The sequence below is a fragment of the Bombina bombina genome, chromosome 4, assembly GCF_027579735.1.
Source record: "Bombina bombina isolate aBomBom1 chromosome 4, aBomBom1.pri, whole genome shotgun sequence".
Lineage (NCBI taxonomy): Eukaryota > Metazoa > Chordata > Amphibia > Anura > Bombinatoridae > Bombina > Bombina bombina.
The window spans coordinates 1,053,267,718-1,053,288,569 of record NC_069502.1 but is presented as its reverse complement, the minus strand read 5'-3'; the positions used below and the strand labels follow the sequence as shown (position 1 = coordinate 1,053,288,569).

General features: G+C 39.2%; 1 protein-coding gene across 1 annotated transcript in view; it reads right to left on the bottom strand.

The window, feature by feature from the left end:
* Positions 1-962: 962 nt before the first annotated feature.
* Positions 963-20,852, bottom strand: part of MTIF2 (mitochondrial translational initiation factor 2) — a 168,922-nt gene continuing 149,032 nt past the window's right edge. The window contains exons 13-14 of the mRNA XM_053712192.1: positions 9,470-9,610; positions 963-1,184 (exon numbers count right to left, since the gene is read on the bottom strand). Coding sequence (XP_053568167.1) covers positions 1,015-1,184; positions 9,470-9,610 — 311 coding nt within the window. The 3' untranslated portion in view covers positions 963-1,014. The remainder of the gene's footprint in view (positions 1,185-9,469; positions 9,611-20,852) is intronic.

Sequence of the window (20,852 nt, the reverse complement as noted above, 5' to 3'; positions counted from 1 at the left end):
TTATAACCTATTTCAGTAATACCATTAAAGGGGCAGTTTACTCAAAAATGTTCTCCCCTTTAATTTGTTTCTAATGATCCACATTACCTGCTGGAGTGTATTAAATTGTTTACAAGTATTTCCATTACCCTTATATTGGCAGTTAAAATAGTATATTTATCCTTTGGTATCCCCACCCATCCTGAAAGTTTCTGGCCTCCAGGCCAAGCTGTGTTAACACAGCCAGTAGAAGAAATTACACTCCCAGTGGGTTATAGAAGAGATAAGGTAATAAAATGTTAATTTTCCATTGTTCTTTCCAAGTATTGGTGATTGGTTTATAGACAGATATAAAATAAAGAAGCAGGTATATGTACACAATGTAATAAAGTAATGAGATCTGATTATACCTACAAGCTCAACCCATTTTATTAGCTTGTGGCTTCAAATCACAAAATCAGCTAATTCATATACACAAATAAGCATTAAAAAGCAAATTCTCATACATTTTATACTCTGCAGCTGGTAAAAAAAGTAATTGCAAACACATTGGGGAAAAACTATTTTATAGTATACTGTCCCCTTAATATCAGATAACATAGTGGATCTCTTGATGGAGTAGAAATCTTTTTTTTTCAGTTAGAAATCACTTTAAAATAAATTTTCCTGCAGAAACAATCCTGTTATACTTTCCAAACATAAAGTTATATTTTAAAGGTATTATGCTTTCGGAATCTAATACATACAGATTTTTTTCCTTGTAAGGTACGAATTAATTTCTTCTTTATTGTCAAATATTTGAATTCTCTCTTTCAACTCTACTCTTAACCTGACTGGATATATTATACTTACTTTAAAACCTTTTTCTAATAGTTTCAAACAACATGGCGCTTTTTGTTCACAGCCCCTTTAAATCTGATTGTATTAAGAGCCATATTTGTTGCTCCTGGGAAATTAAAGTAAAATAAATATACCACAATATGTTAAATACAAAGAAATAATTTTATTGTTGTCCCTGAAGGCAAAAATAGATATTTAAAATCCAGGGTCCCATGAGATTTTCTGCTGCACTTCTTTTTCTTCTACACAAACAATTTCATCACCAGTTTTCACTTCTATGTCTTTATCCAAACTTAGGCCACATTCAACTCCTGTTTTTATTGTCTGGACATCATCCTTGTGGTGTTTAAGAGAGGTTAGAGATCCTGTGAACAAAAATAATATATTGATGAAAGTAATCAATTATACCTAAGGGTGAAGAAGGAAAAATAGATTCAAATGATAACAGAATTTATGTTTACCTGATAAATTACTTTCTCCAACGGTGTGTCCGGTCCACGGCGTCATCCTTACTTGTGGAATATTCTCTTCCCCAACAGGAAATGGCAAAGAGCCCAGCAAAGCTGGTCACATGATCCCTCCTAGGCTCCGCTTTCCCCAGTCATTCGACCGACGTAAAGGAGGAATATTTGCATAGGAGAAATCATATGATACCGTGGTGACTGTAGTTAGAGAAAATAAATCATCAGACCTGATTAAAAAACCAGGGCGGGCCGTGGACCGGACACACCGTTGGAGAAAGTAATTTATCAGGTAAACATAAATTCTGTTTTCTCCAACATAGGTGTGTCCGGTCCACGGCGTCATCCTTACTTGTGGGAACCAATACCAAAGCTTTAGGACACGGATGATGGGAGGGAGCAAATCAGGTCACCTAGATGGAAGGCACCACGGCTTGCAAAACCTTTCTCCCAAAAATAGCCTCAGAAGAAGCAAAAGTATCAAATTTGTAAAATTTAGTAAAAGTGTGCAGTGAAGACCAAGTCGCTGCCTTACATAGCTGATCAACAGAAGCCTCGTTCTTGAAGGCCCATGTGGAAGCCACGGCCCTAGTGGAATGAGCTGTGATTCTTTCAGGAGGCTGCCGTCCGGCAGTCTCATAAGCCAATCTGATGATGCTTTTAAGCCAAAAAGAGAGAGAGGTAGAAGTTGCTTTTTGACCTCTCCTTTTACCAGAATAAACAACAAACAAGGAAGATGTTTGTCTGAAATCCTTTGTAGCCTCTAAATAGAATTTTAGAGCACGAACTACATCCAAATTGTGCAACAAACGTTCCTTCTTTGAAACTGGATTCGGACACAAAGAAGGCACGACTATCTCCTGGTTAAAATTTTTGTTAGAAACAACTTTCGGAAGAAAACCAGGTTTAGTACGCAAAACCACCTTATCTGCATGGAACACCAGATAAGGAGGAGAACACTGCAGAGCAGATAACTCTGAAACTCTTCTAGCAGAAGAAATTGCAACCAAAAACAAAACTTTCCAAGATAATAACTTGATATCAACGGAAAGTAGGGGTTCAAACGGAACCCCCTGAAGAACTGAAAGAACTAAATTAAGACTCCAAGGAGGAGTCAAAGGTTTGTAAACAGGCTTGATTCTAACCAGAGCCTGAACAAAAGCTTGAACATCTGGCACAGCCGCCAGCTTTTTGTGAAGTAAAACAGATAAAGCAGAAATCTGTCCCTTCAAAGAACTTGCAGATAATCCTTTCTCCAAACCTTCTTGAAGAAAGGATAGAATCTTAGGAATTTTTATCTTGTTCCATGGGAATCCTTTAGATTCACACCAACAGATATATTTTTTCCATATTTTATGGTAGATCTTTCTAGTTACAGGCTTTCTGGCCTGAACAAGAGTATCAATGACAGAATCTGAGAACCCTCGCTTTGATAAAATCAAGCGTTCAATCTCCAAGCAGTCAGTTGGAGTGAGGCCAGATTCGGATGTTCGAACGGACCTTGAACAAGAAGGTCCTGTCTCAAAGGTAGCCTCCATGGAGGAGCCGATGACATATTCACCAGATCTGCATACCAAGTCCTGCGTGGCCACGCAGGAGCTATCAATATCACCGATACCCTCTCCTGTTTGATCCTGGCTACCAGCCTGGGAATGAGAGGAAACGGTGGGAACACATAAGCTAGGTTGAAGCTCCAAGGTGCTACTAGTGCATCCACTAGAGTCGCCTTGGGATCCCTGGATCTGGACCCGTAGCAAGGAACCTTGAAGTTCTGACGAGACGCCAACAGATCCATGTCTGGAATGCCCCACAATTGAATTATTTGGGCAAAGATTTCCGGATGGAGTTCCCACTCCCCCGGATGAAATGTCTGACGACTCAGAAAATCCGCTTCCCAATTTTCCACTCCTGGGATGTGGATTGCAGACAAGTGGCAGGAGTGAGTCTCCGCCCATTGAATTATTTTGGTCACTTCCTCCATCGCCAGGGAACTCCTTGTTCCCCCCTGATGGTTGATATACGCAACAGTCGTCATGTTGTCTGATTGAAACCGTATGAATTTGGCCTTTGCTAGCTGAGGCCAAGCCTTGAGAGCATTGAATATCGCTCTCAGTTCCAGAATATTTATCGGGAGAAGAGATTCTTCCCGAGACCAAAGACCCTGAGCTTTCAGGGGTTCCCAGACCGCGCCCCAGCCCACCAGACTGGCGTCGGTCGTGACAATGACCCACTCTGGTCTGCGGAAGCTCATCCCTTGTGACAGGTTGTCCAGGGTCAGCCACCAACGGAGTGAATCTCTGGTCCTCTGATCTACTTGTATCGTCGGAGACAAGTCTGTATAATCCCCATTCCACTGACTGAGCATGCACAGTTGTAATGGTCTTAGATGAATTTGCGCAAAAGGAACTATGTCCATTGCCGCGACCATCAAACCTATTACTTCCATGCACTGCGCTATGGAAGGAAGAAGAACAGAATGAAGTACTTGACAAGAGCTTAGAAGTTTTGATTTTCTGTCCTCTGTCAGAAAAATCCTCATTTCTAAGGAGTCTATTATTGTTCCCAAGAAGGGAACTCTTGTTGACGGAGATAGAGAACTTTTTTCTACGTTCACTTTCCACCCGTGAGATCTGAGAAAGGCCAGGACAATGTCCGTATGAGCCTTTGCTTGTGGTAGAGACGACGCTTGAATCAGTATGTCGTCCAAGTAAGGTACTACTGCAATGCCCCTTGGTCTTAGCACCGCTAGAAGGGACCCTAGTACCTTTGTGAAAATTCTTGGAGCAGTGGCTAATCCGAATGGAAGTGCCACAAACTGGTAATGCTTGTCCAGAAAGGCGAACCTTAGGAACCGATGATGTTCCTTGTGGATAGGAATATGTAGATACGCATCCTTTAAATCCACCGTGGTCATGAATTGACCTTCCTGGATGGTAGGAAGAATTGTCCGAATGGTTTCCATTTTGAACGATGGAACCTTGAGAAATTTGTTTAGGATCTTGAGATCTAAGATTGGTCTGAATGTTCCCTCTTTTTTGGGAACTATGAACAGATTGGAGTAGAATCCCATCCCTTGTTCTCCTAATGGAACAGGATGAATCACTCCCATTTTTAACAGGTCTTCTACACAATGTAAGAATGCCTGTCTTTTTATGTGGTCTGAAGACAATTGAGACCTGTGGAACCTCCCCCTTGGGGGTAGCTCCTTGAATTCCAGAAGATAACCTTGGGAGACTACTTCTAGCGCCCAAGGATCCAGAACATCTCTTGCCCAAGCCTGAGCGAAGAGAGAAAGTCTGCCCCCCACCAGATCCGGTCCCGGATCGGGGGCCAACATCTCATGCTGTCTTGGTAGCAGTGGCAGGATTCTTGGCCTGCTTACCTTTGTTCCAGCCTTGCATTGGCCTCCAGGCTGGCTTGGTTTGAGAAGTATTACCCTCTTGCTTAGAGGATGTAGAACTTGGGGCTGGTCCGTTTCTGCGAAAGGGACGAAAATTTGGTTTATTTTTAGCCTTAAAAGACCTATCCTGAGGAAGGGCGTGGCCCTTACCCCCAGTGATATCTGAAATAATCTCTTTCAAGTCAGGGCCAAACAGCGTTTTCCCCTTGAAAGGTATGTTAAGCAATTTGTTCTTGGAAGACGCATCCGCTGACCAAGATTTTAGCCAAAGCGCTCTGCGCGCCACAATAGCAAACCCCAAATTTTTCGCCGCTAATCTAGCCAATTGCAAAGTGGCGTCTAAAGTAAAAGAGTTAGCCAATTTAAGAGCATGAATTCTGTCCATAATCTCCTCATAAGAAGAATCTTTATTGAGCGACTTTTATAGTTCATCGAACCAGAAACACGCTGCTGTAGTGACAGGAACAATGCATGAAATTGGTTGTAGAAGGTAACCTTGCTGAACAAACATCTTTTTAAGCAAACCCTCTAATTTTTATCCATAGGATCTTTGAAAGCACAACTATCTTCTATAGGGATAGTAGTGCGTTTATTTAGAGTAGAAACCGCCCCCTCGACCTTGGGGACTGTCTGCCATAAGTCCTTTCTGGGGTCGACCATAGGAAACAATTTCTTAAATATAGGGGGAGGGACAAAAGGTATGCCGGGCCTTTCCCATTCTTTGTTTACAATGTCCGCCACCTGCTTGGGTATAGGAAAAGCTTCGGGGGGCCCCGGGACCTCTAGGAACTTGTCCATCTTACATAATTTCTCTGGAATGACCAAATTGTCACAATCATCCAGAGTAGATAACACCTCCTTAAGCAGAGCGCGGAGATGTTCCAATTTAAATTTGAATGTAATCACATCAGGTTCAGCTTGTTGAGAAATTTTCCCTGAATCTGAAATTTCTCCCTCAGACAAAACCTCCCTGGCCCCCTCAGACTGGTGTAGGGGCATGTCAGAACCATTATCATCAGCGTCCTCATGCTCTTCGGTATTTTCTAAAACAGAGCAGTCGCGCTTTCGCTGATAAGTGGGCATTTTGGCTAAAATGTTTTTGATAGAATTATCCATTACAGCCGTTAATTGTTGCATAGTAAGGAGTATTGGCGCACTAGATGTACTAGGGGCCTCCTGTGTGGGCAAGACTGGCGTAGACGAAGGAGGGGAAGATGCAGTACCATGCTTACTCCCCTCACTTGAGGAATCATCTTGGGCATCATTTTCTCTAAATTTTGTGTCACATACATCACATCTATTTAAATGAGAAGGAACCTTGGCTTCCTCACATACAGAACATAGTCTATCTGATAGTTCAGACATGTTAAACAGGCATAAACTTGATAACAAAGTACAAAAAACGTTTTAAAATAAAACCGTTACTGTCACTTTAAATTTTAAACTGAACACATTTTATTACTGAATATGTGAAAAAGTATGAAGGAATTGTTCAAAATTCACCAAAATTTCACCACAGTGTCTTAAAGCCTTAAAAGTATTGCACACCAAATTTGAAAGCTTTAACTCTTAAAATAACGGAACCTGAGCCGTTTTTATATTTAACCCCTATACAGTCCCTGGTATCTGCTTTGCTGAGACCCAACCAAGCCCAGAGGGGAATACGATACCAAATGACGCCTTCAGTAAGCTTTTTCTATGTATCTGAGCTCCTCACACATGCATCTGCATGCCTTGCTTCCCAAAAACAACTGCGCATTAGTGGCGCGAAAATGAGGCTCTGCCTATGATTAGAGAAGGCCCCCAGTGAAAAAGGTGTCCAATACAGTGCCTGCCGGTTATTTAACATAATTCCCAAGAATAAAATAACTCCTCAAAGCTATAAACTATTAAAAATGCTTATAAATCAATCGTTTTAGCCCAGAAAAATGTCCACCAGTCTTTAAAGCCCTTGTGAAGCCCTTTATTCTTATTTAATAAAAATGGCTTACCGGATCCCATAGGGAAAATGACAGCTTCCAGCATTACCAAGTCTTGTTAGAAATGTGTCATACCTCAAGCAGCAAAAGTCTGCTCACTGTTTCCCCCAACTGAAGTTAATTCCTCTCAACAGTCCTGTGTGGAAACAGCCATCGATTTTAGTAACGGTTGCTAAAATCATTTTCCTCTTACAAACAGAAATCTTCATCTCTTTTCTGTTTCAGAGTAAATAGTACATACCAGCACTATTTTAAAATAACAAACTCTTGATTGAAGAATAAAAACTACATTTAAACATCAAAAAACTCTAAGCCATCTCCGTGGAGATGTTGCCTGTACAACGGCAAAGAGAATGACTGGGGAAGGCGGAGCCTAGGAGGGATCATGTGACCAGCTTTGCTGGGCTCTTTGCCATTTCCTGTTGGGGAAGAGAATATCCCACAAGTAAGGATGACGCCGTGGACCGGACACACCTATGTTGGAGAAATATATTTTTTTTTATAATTTATAGGGGAAAAAGTTGTAAGTGATAGACTCTATGATTGAGAGAATAAAAACAATATAAAAGTGTTTTGAACTAAAACAACAGCGTGTTGCAATATGTTGGGATAATGTTTTTCCCCTGGACTAGCTATTTAAATTAAAGGGACATTCCGGTTTAAAATTGAAATGCACACAGAGGAATAACATCTTTATATATAATAGAAACATATTTCAAGTATACATGTATTGTCAAAAATGCTTCTAGTAAAAGTTATCACAGTTTTAGTATTAGCATTTTAGTCTACATATAAATGTGAAGCATTGCTAGAATTTCTCAGTAAATAATGCAGCTGCTCAGAGTGCCAGTGGGGATGACATCATATCAGCCATTAACAAACTGAGTCCCTACCAGATGATACAAGCACCTTAGGCTGTCTGAACAAGTGCTGTGTTTAAAATGCTGGTGCACGGAGCAAACTTAAATAAACTTTTGAAACAGCTGTAGCTTTTATTAGAAGCATTTTTGCTATTAAATGTTTATTACAAAATTGCTTCTATTCAAAATTGAAATGCATCAATGTGGATTCCAGTTATGGCTGAAATGTCTATTTAAGAGACAATTTAAGGTTTTAAAAAATATAACAAACAGTAAATAGCTTATAAAATGCACACAATTATGGATGTATATGTACAGAGTAAGGGCAAAAGATAAATAATAAAAATAAAACAATCAGATATTTAAAAAATATAGTCTACTGTGTTTTAAGTTAATACTTCTGTATTCCATAAAGTTGATCAACATTGTTTCGTATCAGAAGAAAGAAAGCTCTCTAAACAATGTCTTTTAATAGGAAATATTTTTGCATGTGAATTACAAGATAGACTAGGGCAAGATTTATCAAAGTGAGAATAAGAATATTCTCACATTTGTCGTCAAAAAAAACCTCACAAATGATATCACCATATTTATGAAAGGTTATGCGCCAATAAAGTCGCAACTTTTCATATGTGCGAACAAATTGACTCATAACATTCGCAAGTCTTAAGTATATGCGAATAAGTTGTCTGGAAATGCCTAATTCTTGTATTAATCTCTATTGGCATTTTAAAATGCCCGTATATATTCACAGTTCTCATATATTTATGAAAAGTGGTGCATGTAATATTCACTGCTTTTAATCTCGCCAATTTGTAGGTTGCGAGGAGTGAAAAATAAAGAGCAATATTGTTGTTTGTCTGGAGGGAAAATGGAAATATGTCTTTTACTTGCTTTATCTAGGGTTAGAAATTGCCCACAACAAGGCGCAGATCCTGAATAATAATAAATATATTATAAAAAAGTAAAATAATTTAAGTGCAATTGAAATGAGTGTATTAAAAAGAACGAAGATGAGCTCCAAAAAACGGGCAACCTTCCTTAATGAAAGAGAGCCAAAGAAGGGGCAAAATAAAACTAACTTTAATATATAAGAAATAGCATTCTTTTAAACAATCACTTGATTAAAACAATAAACCATTTATTGGTGTCTAAAATTAAGATTGATAAATAAAGTGAAAATTACATTTTCGCAAGAAAACTAGGATCAGCCATTCGCTTGACATCGCAAAAAAGTTTTGCCCCAAAAATGTCTCTAGAATTTTGATAAATACTGGCGACATTTTTGAATTCACACATTGCGAACTATTGCGAAAATAATCGCGACTTTTTAGGCGCATTTTTTCGGGGCTTGATAAATTTTGCCCTAAGTCATTCCTCTCCAAGAAAAGTAAAAGTAGCAAGAAACAGAAGTATTTTAAAATAGAAACAAAAACATACAAATAGAAAAAAAAAAAAAACCTTTTAAAAACCATGTTGATTTTTTAGTTTAAATTGATAAAATTAATATTTAAAGGGAACTTTAGAAGCAGATTTAATAATAAAAAAAACCCCAACAAAAACACTACATTAAAATGTCTTAGACGACAATCTGCGGGTATAATTTAGCTGCTGGTTGGTAAATGCGCTCTTCTGCACTAGCTTGACTGACAAGCAATCTAATGCACGGATCATACTCACCAATCAACAATTGTGTAGGGTCAGAAAATGTCACCACATGCATTAATACATGAATTCTGGATACTTGAAATTGGGGCTGTTTGGTCACAGTATACTATTGTCTAGAATGTCCCTTTAAACATAATTTGTAACATATATACAGAAATAAGCCATTGACCAGTACAAATGTGTAACATAAAACATGCTCTGTAATAAGCACATACTTAAAGAAAAATATATTTTACACCACATTTTTTATGAAGCTACTACCCAGATCAGTCTGTAACTTACCTTCCCAGAGTACATCTGTACCACGGATTAATTTAAATGTCATCTTTTTATCCAACACTCCTTTCTGGACTCTGCAACCTGCCACTTGTACCTTTTTTTTCCCAATTGTAACATCAAAAGTAGCCAACACTGTCGCCACTCCTTCAGACAAAGAATAAGAAAAGACAAATATTCAGAGGCTCTGTATGTCTTACTTTATGCAGAGATACAATGTAGTATTTTAGCTCATTATAATACGTAGCACAAAGCTACAATGAAACAAAAAATGTGCCTTAAAGGGACAGTCTAGACCCAATACTTATTATTAATTATTTATTGTTACCAGACAAGTATCTTACAATGGGTTCCACATCTATAAACCTGTATGAAATACATGAAACGGTTAAATAATCATTGTTTGTTAGCAGTTGAAAATGGCTGCCAAGCTCTGCCCACAGCTTTCTTCTTGTCCAGTTAATGGTTTTCTTGTATGACAGTTTAGCAGTGCACGTTTAATATTTTTCAGTTAGTTATTTCAAATTGCACATGCACAAATCAGCAAGTGAGAGTAGGAAAACTTCTTTAAAAGTCGATCGTTATTGGATAGACAACATAGAAAAATATACATGCAATAGATGGGCGGAGCTTGGTGGACTTTTTCGGCTCCTAATAAACAATGAATATTTAAATGATTCATGTACTTCTTGCAAGATTATAGATGTGGGACCAGTTGCAGGATGCTTCTCTGGTTTGTAACAATAAGTAATCAAAATGATGTATTGGTTCTAGACTGTACCTTGAGATGTGCAGCAAAGTATTTAAAAAACATGAATTGAAGTATTTCTGCAAAAACAGAATTTATGTTTACCTGATACATTTCTTTCTCCTACGGTGTATCCGGTCCACGGCTTCATCCTTACTTGTGGGATATTCTCAATCCCTACAGGAAGTGGCAAAGAGAGCACACAGCAGAGCTGTCCATATAGCTCCCCTCAGGCTCCGCCCCCCCAGTCATTCTACCGACGGTTAGGAGAAAAAGGAGAACCATAGGGTGCAGTGGTGACTGTAGTTTACAAAAAATAAATTTAAACCTGACCAAAATGCCAGGGCGGGCCGTGGACCGGATACACCGTAGGAGAAAGAAATTTATCAGGTAAACATAAATTCTGTTTTCTCCTACATTGGTGTATCCGGTCCACGGCTTCATCCTTACTTGTGGGAACCAATACCAAAGCTTTAGGAAACGGATGAAGGGAGGGAACAAGTCAGGTAACCTAAACGGAAGGCACCACTGCTTGCAAAACCTTTCTCCCAAAAATAGCCTCGGAAGAAGCAAAAGTATCGAATTTGTAAAATTTGGCAAACGTATGCAGTGAAGACCAAGTCGCTGCCTTACAAATCTGTTCAACAGAAGCCTCATTCTTGAAAGCCCATGTGGAAGCCACAGCTCTAGTAGAGTGAGCTGTAATTTGTTCAGGATGCTGCCTTCCAGCAGTCTCATAAGCCAACCGGATGATGCTTTTCAGCCACATCAAGATTGTGTAACAGACGTTCCTTGTTAGAAACTGGATTAGGACACAGAGAAGGAACAACTATTTCCTGGTTGATATTCTTATTGGAAACCACTTTTGGAAGAAAACCAGGTTTGGTACGTAAAACGACCTTATCTGTATGAAACACCAGATAGGGTGAATTACACTGCAAAGCAGACAATTCAGAAACTCTTCTAGCAGAAGAAATAGCTACTAAAAACAAAACTTTCCAAGATAGTAACTTAATATCTATGGAATGTAGAGGTTCAAACGGAACCCCTTGAAGAACTGAAATAACTAAATTTAGACTCCATGGAGGAGCCACAGGTCTGTAGACAGGCTTGATTCTGACTAAAGTCTGTACAAACGCCTGAATATCTGGCATGGCTGCCAGACGCTTGTGTAACAAAACAGACAGAGCAGATATCTGTCCCTTTAAAGAACTAGCTGACAGACCTTTCTCCAATCCTTCTTGGAGAAAAGATAGTATCCTTGGAATCCTAATCTTACTCCATGAGTAACCCTTGGATTCGCACCAGCAAAGATATTTCCGCCATATCTTATGGTAAATTTTCCTGGTGACAGGCTTTCTAGCCTGGATCAGAGTATCTATAACTGATTCCGAAAATCCACGCTTAGCTAGAATCAAGCGTTCAATCTCCAAGCAGTCAGTTGCAGAGAAACTAGGTTTGGATGTTCAAATGGACCTTGAATTAGAAGGTCCTGCCTCAAAGGCAGCTTCCATGGTGGAACCGATGACATATTCACCAGGTCTGCATACCAAGTCCTGCGTGGCCACGCAGGAGCTATCAGAATTACCGAAGCCTTCTCCTGTTTGATCCTGGCTACTAGCCGGGGGAGAAGGGGAAACGGTGGAAAGACATAAGCTAGACTGAACGACCAAGGCGCTACTAAGGCATCTACCAATGTCACCTTGGGATCCCTGGACCTGGACCCGTAACGTGTAACTTTGGAGTTCTGACGTGACGCCAGATCTGGAATGCCCCATAGCTGGGTCAGCTGAGTAAAAACCTCTGGGTGGAGTTCCCACTCCCCCGGATGGAAAGTCTGACGACTCAGATAATCCGCTTCCCAGTTGTCCACTCCTGGGATGTGAATTGCTGATAGATGGCAGGAGTGATCCTCTGCCTATTTGATGATCTTGGATACCTCTCTCATCAGAAAAAACACAAGATATACAGCGCTAAAATCCAAGAAGATACCTTTGCCACTCTCCAACTATCTCCCCCAAATAGATATTATATCAAACTAATACTATAATGAGAGGGCGCTAAAGCTAAAGTAACTTGACACACCTAATCATATGAATAATACATACAATGGAGGTTAAGAATAATCAATTTTACTCAGTATTTTAAAAGATAACAGGGACGTCTCCCTAATAAAGATACATTTCTCATACAAAATAAAAAACAATAAAAATCGATCAGAATAACAATATTACAAAATATCTATAAGGAATACCACCCTATTAAAAATATCAAAAAATATCAAAAAATAAAGATGTCAAAAATTAAAGATGTGTTCAAAAACTAGTTAAAAAATAAAATACGGGTTTTCAAGTTCCGATCATTACATATATCTTATGGTGAATCTTCAACTTATAATGTCCCTTTATCCGGAGTTAGTCCAATGGACCTTTCTGATAATACAACAGGTGTTAGTTCGATATAGCTTTGCTTGTAATTTTGTAAGTGTAACTTTCACTCTATAGCCGTAATATGTAACAATGTTCCATTTGTTATATGTATATAACAGAATCTGTTTAAGTACACCAAAGTGTATTATTTTATGTCTTTTGTATCCGTATATCACCTCTGAATGTGGACAGTTATAACAGTGACTCACGTAATGTTGCAGCAGCTACGGTCAGATTGCTGCTGGTGTCGGTCTGATTGCCTTTAGCACGCCGCTCTTTGCGTATGTGAGGCTTGTCAACCTTAGGCTTTTCGTCCTCCGTAAAAAAGACTCACCGCTCCTTGCGTATGCGAGTCCTGCTGGATCCCGGCTGACGGCCCCTGGGATGTAAGACACGCCGTTTCTTGCGTGTGAATGATCCACTGTGTCCCGGTTCAAATGAATGAATGGTTTGAGCAAACACCCGCTCTTAGCGTATTACACGCGCGGGCTAAAACTAGGTACCTAGTGTAGTGGGTTCTTGGCAGGTGAGCAACTTCCTCCTTCTACGCGTTTCACCCGTATATCTGGGCTTTTTCAAGATGTCAGTTGCTCCCAGAACTTCATTTAAAAATCTGCCGGTTCTTTCTTATTGGTTGATCAGTTTCTAATACTTTTGACTTAAGGTGGATTTGTGGAATCATTGTATTTTAGGTGGAATTTTGGGGTGATATGTTTATACGACTTTTGTTTGCTATATCGGTTCTCTATTTTTCTAAAATTGAAAACATTTATATAAAAATTAATAAAAAATATATAAAAAGTATGGACGTAATTATGAAAAAAAGTATATGTAAAAAGCATATAGAATATTATTTCAGGGTGGTAATTCCAAAGGGTGGTATTCTACTTAATATATTGATCTATATAAACATGTATATGTTTGACATTATATTTTATGAGTAGTCATGAAATATATTATTTCCGGGTGGTAATTCCAAAGGGTGGCGATCTGCTTAATATATAGGTCTATATGAACATGTATATGTTTGACATTATATTTTATAAGTGGTCGTGAAATATATTCTTAATGTGTGAATAGATATTAATTTTTTGGTCACCTTAATATTATATATATGTTATTTTTGTGTTCCTCATTCTTAATTAATTGTTATTTGGTTATAGTCTCCACCTTTTGTAAACTATAAAGAGATGGTGAATGAACTATCTAGATATCGGGTCTTAATGTGCCATATAAAGTCCTAACCTGGACATTTCCATTATGATAATATAATTATGTCAACTTGAAAATTGATGTGGATTTAGTACCATGGATACCGGATTAGATATTAAAATTTACTATTATGGTATATTACTTTTAGGATTTAATCTCCTAGAAATGGAGACAGATGATACCATAGATACTAAATTAGATACTAAAAGTATTTTTGCTGTGTATATTATTCTTAGGATTTAATCTCCTAGAAATGGAGACAAGTCCATCTCTGAATTTAGACCTCTTGGATAGAGGGTGTCCAATTTATATATTAATTCTGATTCTTTTTTTAGGAGTTTGGTCTCAAAATTGCCCCCTCTCCAATCCCCTCTTACTTTACATATACCCCAGAATTTGAAATGTTGTAAGTTGTTATTATGAATATCCCTGAAATGTTTATATAGGTGGGTGTCAAGGTTACCTTTATCGATATTACATAAATGTTCTCGGATTCTGTCCCGTAACATTCGGGTGGTCTCTCCAATGTAAATCAAATTACAGGAACATTTTATAAGGTTATAGGAGATTAAATCCTAAGAATAATATACACAGCAAAAATACTTTTAGTATCTAATTTAGTATCTATGGTATCATCTGTCTCCATTTCTAGGAGATTAAATCCTAAAAGTAATATACCATAATAGTAAATTTTAATATCTAATCCGGTATCCATGGTACTAAATCCACATCAATTTTCAAGTCGACATAATTATATTATCATAATGGAAATGTCCAGGTTAGGACTTTATATGGCACATTAAGACCCGATATCTAGATAGTTCATTCACCATCTCTTTATAGTTTACAAAAGGTGGAGACTATAACCAAATAACAATTAATTAAGAATGAGGAACACAAAAATAACATATATATAATATTAAGGTGACCAAAAAATTAATATCTATTCACACATTAAGAATATATTTCACGACCACTTATAAAATATAATGTCAAACATATACATGTTCATATAGACCTATATATTAAGCAGATCGCCACCCTTTGGAATTACCACCCGGAAATAATATATTTCATGACTACTCATAAAATATAATCTCAAACATATACATGTTTATATAGATCAATATATTAAGTAGAATACCACCCTTTGGAATTACCACCCTGAAATAATATTCTATATGCTTTTTACATATACTTTTTTTCATAATTACGTCCATACTTTTTATATATTTTTTATTAATTTTTATATAAATGTTTTCAATTTTAGAAAAATAGAGAACCGATATAGCAAACAAAAGTCGTATAAACATATCACCCCCAAAATTCCACCTAAAATACAATGATTCCACAAATCCACCTTAAGTCAAAAGTATTAGAAACTGATCAACCAATAAGAAAGAACCGGCAGATTTTTAAATGAAAGTTCTGGGAGCAACTGACATCTTGAAAAAGCCCAGATATACGGGTGAAACGCGTAGAAGGAGGAAGTTGCTCACCTGCCAAGAACCCACTACACTAGGTACCTAGTTTTAGCCCGCGCGTGTAATACGCTAAGAGCGGGTGTTTGCTCAAACCATTCATTCATTTGAACCGGGACACAGTGGATCATTCACACGTAAGAAACGGCGTGTCTTACATCCCAGGGGCCGTCAGCCGGGATCCAGCAGGACTCGCATACGCAAGGAGCGGTGAGTCTTTTTTACGGAGGACGAAAAGCCTAAGGTTGACAAGCCTCACATACGCAAAGAGCGGCGTGCTAAAGGCAATCAGACCGACACCAGCAGCAATCTGACCGTAGCTGCTGCAACATTACGTGAGTCACTGTTATAACTGTCCACATTCAGAGGTGATATACGGATACAAAAGACATAAAATAATACACTTTGGTGTACTTAAACAGATTCTGTTATATACATATAACAAATGGAACATTGTTACATATTACGGCTATAGAGTGAAAGTTACACTTACAAAATTACAAGCAAAGCTATATCGAACTAACACCTGTTGTATTATCAGAAAGGTCCATTGGACTAACTCCGGATAAAGGGACATTATAAGTTGAAGATTCACCATAAGATATATGTAATGATCGGAACTTGAAAACCCGTATTTTATTTTTTAACTAGTTTTTGAACACATCTTTAATTTTTGACATCTTTATTTTTTGATATTTTTTGATATTTTTAATAAGGTGGTATTCCTTATAGATATTTTGTAATATTGTTATTCTGATCGATTTTTATTGTTTTTTATTTTGTATGAGAAATGTATCTTTATTAGGGAGACGTCCCTGTTATCTTTTAAAATACTGAGTAAAATTGATTATTCTTAACCTCCATTGTATGTATTATTCATATGATTAGGTGTGTCAAGTTACTTTAGCTTTAGCGCCCTCTCATTATAGTATTAATACCTCTCTCATCGCCAGGGAACTCTTTGTTCCCCCCTGATGATTGATGTACGCTACAGTCGTCATGTTGTCCGACTGAAATCTGATGAATTTGGCCTCCGCTAGTTGAGGCCATGCCTGGAGCGCATTGAATATCGCTCTCAATTCCAAAATGTTTATCGGGAGCAGAGATTCTTCCCGAGAACATAGACCCTGAGTCTTCAGGGACTTGCAGACCGCGCCCCACCTTAAGAGGCTGGCGTCGGTCGTGACAATGATCCACTCCGGTCTTCGGAAACTCATTCCCTGAGACAGGTGATCCTGAGACAACCACCAGAGGAGTGAGTCTCTGGTTTGCTGGTCCATCTGAATCTGGGGAGACAAATCTGCATAATCCCCATTCCATTGTTTGAGCATGCACAGTTGTAATGGTCTTAAATGAATTAGAGCAAAAGGAACCACGTCCATTGCCGCAACCATTAGTCCTATTACCTCCATGCACTGAGCTATGGAGGGTTGAGGAATGGATTGAAGAACTCGACAAGTGTTCAAAAGTTTTAATTTCCTGACCTCTGTCAGAAAGATTTTCATTTCTACCGAGTCTATTATTGTTCCCAGGAAGGGAACCCTTGTGAACGGGGACAGAGAACTTTTTTCTATGTTCACCTTCCACCCGTGAGACCTTAGAAAGGCTAGAACAATGTCCGTATGAGCCCTTGCTTTGTGAAAGGACGACGCCTGTAATAAAATGTCGTCTAGGTAAGGTGCTACTGCAATGCCCCTTGGCCTTAGCACCGCTAGAAGAGACCCTAGCACCTTTGTGAAAATTCTGGGAGCAGTGGCCAATCCGAAGGGAAGAGCCATGAACTGGTAATGCTTGTCCAGAAAGGCGAACCTCAGAAACTGATGGTGATCTTTGTGGATAGGAATATGCAGGTACGCATCCTTTAAGTCCACGGTAGTCATATATTGACCCTCCTGGATCATTGGTAAAATTGTCCGAATGGTTTCCATTTTGAATGATGGAACTCTGAGGAATTTGTTTAGGATCTTTAAATCCAGAATTGGCCTGAAAGTTCCTTCCTTTTTGGGAACTACAAACAGGTTTGAGTAAAATCCCAGTGCTTGTTCTGCTGTTGGAACTGGGTTTATCACTCCCATTTTTAAAAGGTCTTCTACGCAATGTAAGAATGCCTGTCTCTTTATCTGGTCTAAAGATAAGCGAGACATGTGGACCCTTCCCCTTGGAGGAAGGCCCTTGAATTCTAGAAGATACCCCTGAGAGACAATTTCTAGTGCCCAGGGGTCCGGAACATCTCTTGCCCAGGCCTGAGCAAAGAGAGAAAGTCTGCCCCCTACTAGATCCGGTCCTGGATCGGGGGCTACCCCTTCATGCTGTCTTGGTAGCAGCAGCAGGCTTTTTGGCCTGTTTACCCTTGTTCCAGCCTTGCAATGGTTTCCATGCTGGTTTGGGCTGGGGTGCGTTACCCTCTTGCCTAGTGGCTGTAGAGGTAGAAGCCGGTCCGTTCCTGAAATTGCGAAAGGAACGAAAATTAGACTTATTTTTAGCTTTGAAAGGTCTATCCTGTGGAAGGACATGGCCCTTTCCCCCAGTGATATCTGAAATAATTTCTTTCAACTCTGGCCCGAATAGGGTCTTACCCTTGAAAGGAATATTAAGCAATTTTGTTTTGGACGACACATCCGCCGACTACGATTTTAGCCAAAGCGCCCTACGCGCCACTATTGCGAAACCAGAATTTTTCGCCACGCAAATTTAACTAACTGAAAAACGGCATCTGTAATGAAAGAATTAGCCAACTTCAGGGCGTGAATTCTATCCATGACTTCATCATAAGAAGTCTCCTTCTGGAGCGAGTTTCTAATTCCTCAAACCAAAAAGCAGCTGCAGTGGTTACAGGAATAATGCAAGAAATTGGTTGAAGAAGAAAACCTTGTTGAACAAAAATTTTCTTAAGTAAACCTTCTAATTTTTTATCCATAGGATCTTTGAAAGCGCAACTGTCTTCTATTGGTATAGTTGTGCGCTTAGCTAGCGTTGAAACTGCCCCCTCTACCTTAGGGAACGTCTGCCACGCGTCCCTTCTGGGGTCAACAATGGGGAACATTTTCTTAAATATAGGAGGGGGAACAAAAGGTACACCTGGCTTCTCCCACTCCTTATTCACTATATCTGCCACCCTCTTAGGTATCGGAAACGCATCAGTGTGTACTGGGACCTCTAAGAATTTGTCCATTTTACACAATTTTTCTGGGACCACCAAAGGGTCACAATCATCAAGAGAAGCTAGGACCTCCTTAAGTAGAGCGCGGAGGTGTTCAAGCTTAAATTTAAATGCTATGGTATCAGGCTCTGCCTGCTGAGAAACTTTTCCTGTGTCAGAAATTTCTCCCTCAGACAGGCCCTCCCTCACCGCCAAGTCAGATTGATGTGAGGGCACTACAGATAAATTATCCTCTGCGTCTGCTTGCTCATTTTCTGTATTTAAAACTGAGCAATCACGCTTCCTAGGAAAAGCTGGCAGTTTGGATAAAAATGCTGCGAGAGAATTATCCATTACTGCTGCTAACTGTTGCATAGTAATAGCAATTGGCGCGCTAGATGTACTGGGCATCGCTTGCGCGGGCATAGCTGGTGTTGACACAGCTAAAGAATCATCTTGGGCTATATCTTTAAGCGTGATTGTAGGTCTTTAAGCTGTTTGGACGCTATGGCACACTTCACACATAAATTTAATGGGGGAACCATCTTGGCCTTTGAACATACAGAACATAGGTTATCTGAAGGGTCAGACATGTTTGACAGACTTAAACAGATCTTCAATGCAATAAAAATTATTTTTGACAAAAACGTTACTGTGTCTTTAAATAATAAAAGTGCACACTTTATTACTAAAACATCAAAAAAACATCAAATAAACATCCGATTTTAATGAAATTTTCACCACAGTGTCTTAATGCTTTGAAATGATTGCACACAAATTTTCAGACCAATTAACCCCTTAATGCCCAAACCGGAGCTAATAACAGCAATTAACCTGTTAAAAACACTACAGTACTATGCCACAGTGGCCTTTACCTTCCTTAGGGATTATTTTAGTAGGAAATAAGCCTCTCTGGAGTCTTTTCCTGATGCCTCTGGACTCCCCACGTGAAGCTGCATGAACTGCCTAAGCAAAACAACTGTGCAATTGAGGCCTGAAAATGAGGCCTCCTCCCTCTTCATTCCAGAGTGGAGGGGCCTTTCTGACTAGAATAGGTGTCCAAATAAGTGCGCAAAATAAAACCCCAAAAGTGTTTTAAAGTCTTAAAAAACACCTTATTTATAGTGAAAACATGCTAAAAAGCAATCGATTTAGCCCACAATAGTGTCAACCAGCATAGAGCCCTTAATATAAGCCATAATTTTATACAGAGTCTAAGAAAAATGGCTTATCTATCCCAGAGGGGATTGCTGACAGTCTTCTAGCATTACTAGGTCTTGTTAGAAAAATGACTGATCATACCTGAAGCAGTTAAACCTGCAACCTGTTCCCCCCAACTGAAGTTCTCTGGTTTCAACAGTCCTGCGTGGGAACAGCAATGGATTTTAGTTACTGGTGCTAAAATCATATTCCTCTCGGCAGAAATCTTCATCACTTTCTGCTGCAGAGTAAATAGTACAAGCCGGCACAAACAAAATAACAAACTCTTGATAGAAGAATAAAAAAACATAATTTATGCTTACCTGATAAATTCCTTTCTTCTGTTGTGTGATCAGTCCACGGGTCATCATTACTTCTGGGATATAACTCCTCCCCAACAGGAAATGCAAGAGGATTCACCCAGCAGAGCTGCATATAGCTCCTCCCCTCTACGTCAGTCCCAGTCATTCGACCAAGAATCAACGAGAAAGGAGTAACCAAGGGTGAAGTGGTGACTGGAGTATAATTTAAAAGATATTTACCTGCCTTAAAACAGGGCGGGCCGTGGACTGATCACACAACAGAAGAAAGGAATTTATCAGGTAAGCATAAATTATGTTTTCTTCTGTTATGTGTGATCAGTCCACGGGTCATCATTACTTCTGGGATACCAATACCAAAGCAAAAGTACACGGATGACGGGAGGGATAGGCAGGCTCATTATACAGAAGGAACCACTGCCTGAAGAACCTTTCTCCCAAAAATAGCCTCCGAAGAAGCAAAAGTGTCAAATTTGTAAAATTTGGAAAAAGTATGAAGCGAAGACCAAGTTGCAGCCTTGCAAATCTGTTCAACAGAGGCCTCATTCTTAAAGGCCCAAGTGGAAGCCACAGCTCTAGTGGAGTGAGCTGTAATTCTTTCAGGAGGCTGCTGTCCAGCAGTCTCATAGGCTAAACGTATTATGCTACGAAGCCAAAAAGAGAGAGAGGTAGCAGAAGCTTTTTGACCTCTCCTCTGTCCAGAGTAAACGACAAACAAGGAAGAAGTTTGGCGAAAATCTTTAGTTGCCTGCAAGTAGAACTTGAGGGCACGAACTACATCCAGATTGTGTAAAAGACGTTCCTTCTTTGAAGAAGGATTTGGACACAAGGATGGGACAACAATCTCTTGATTGATGTTC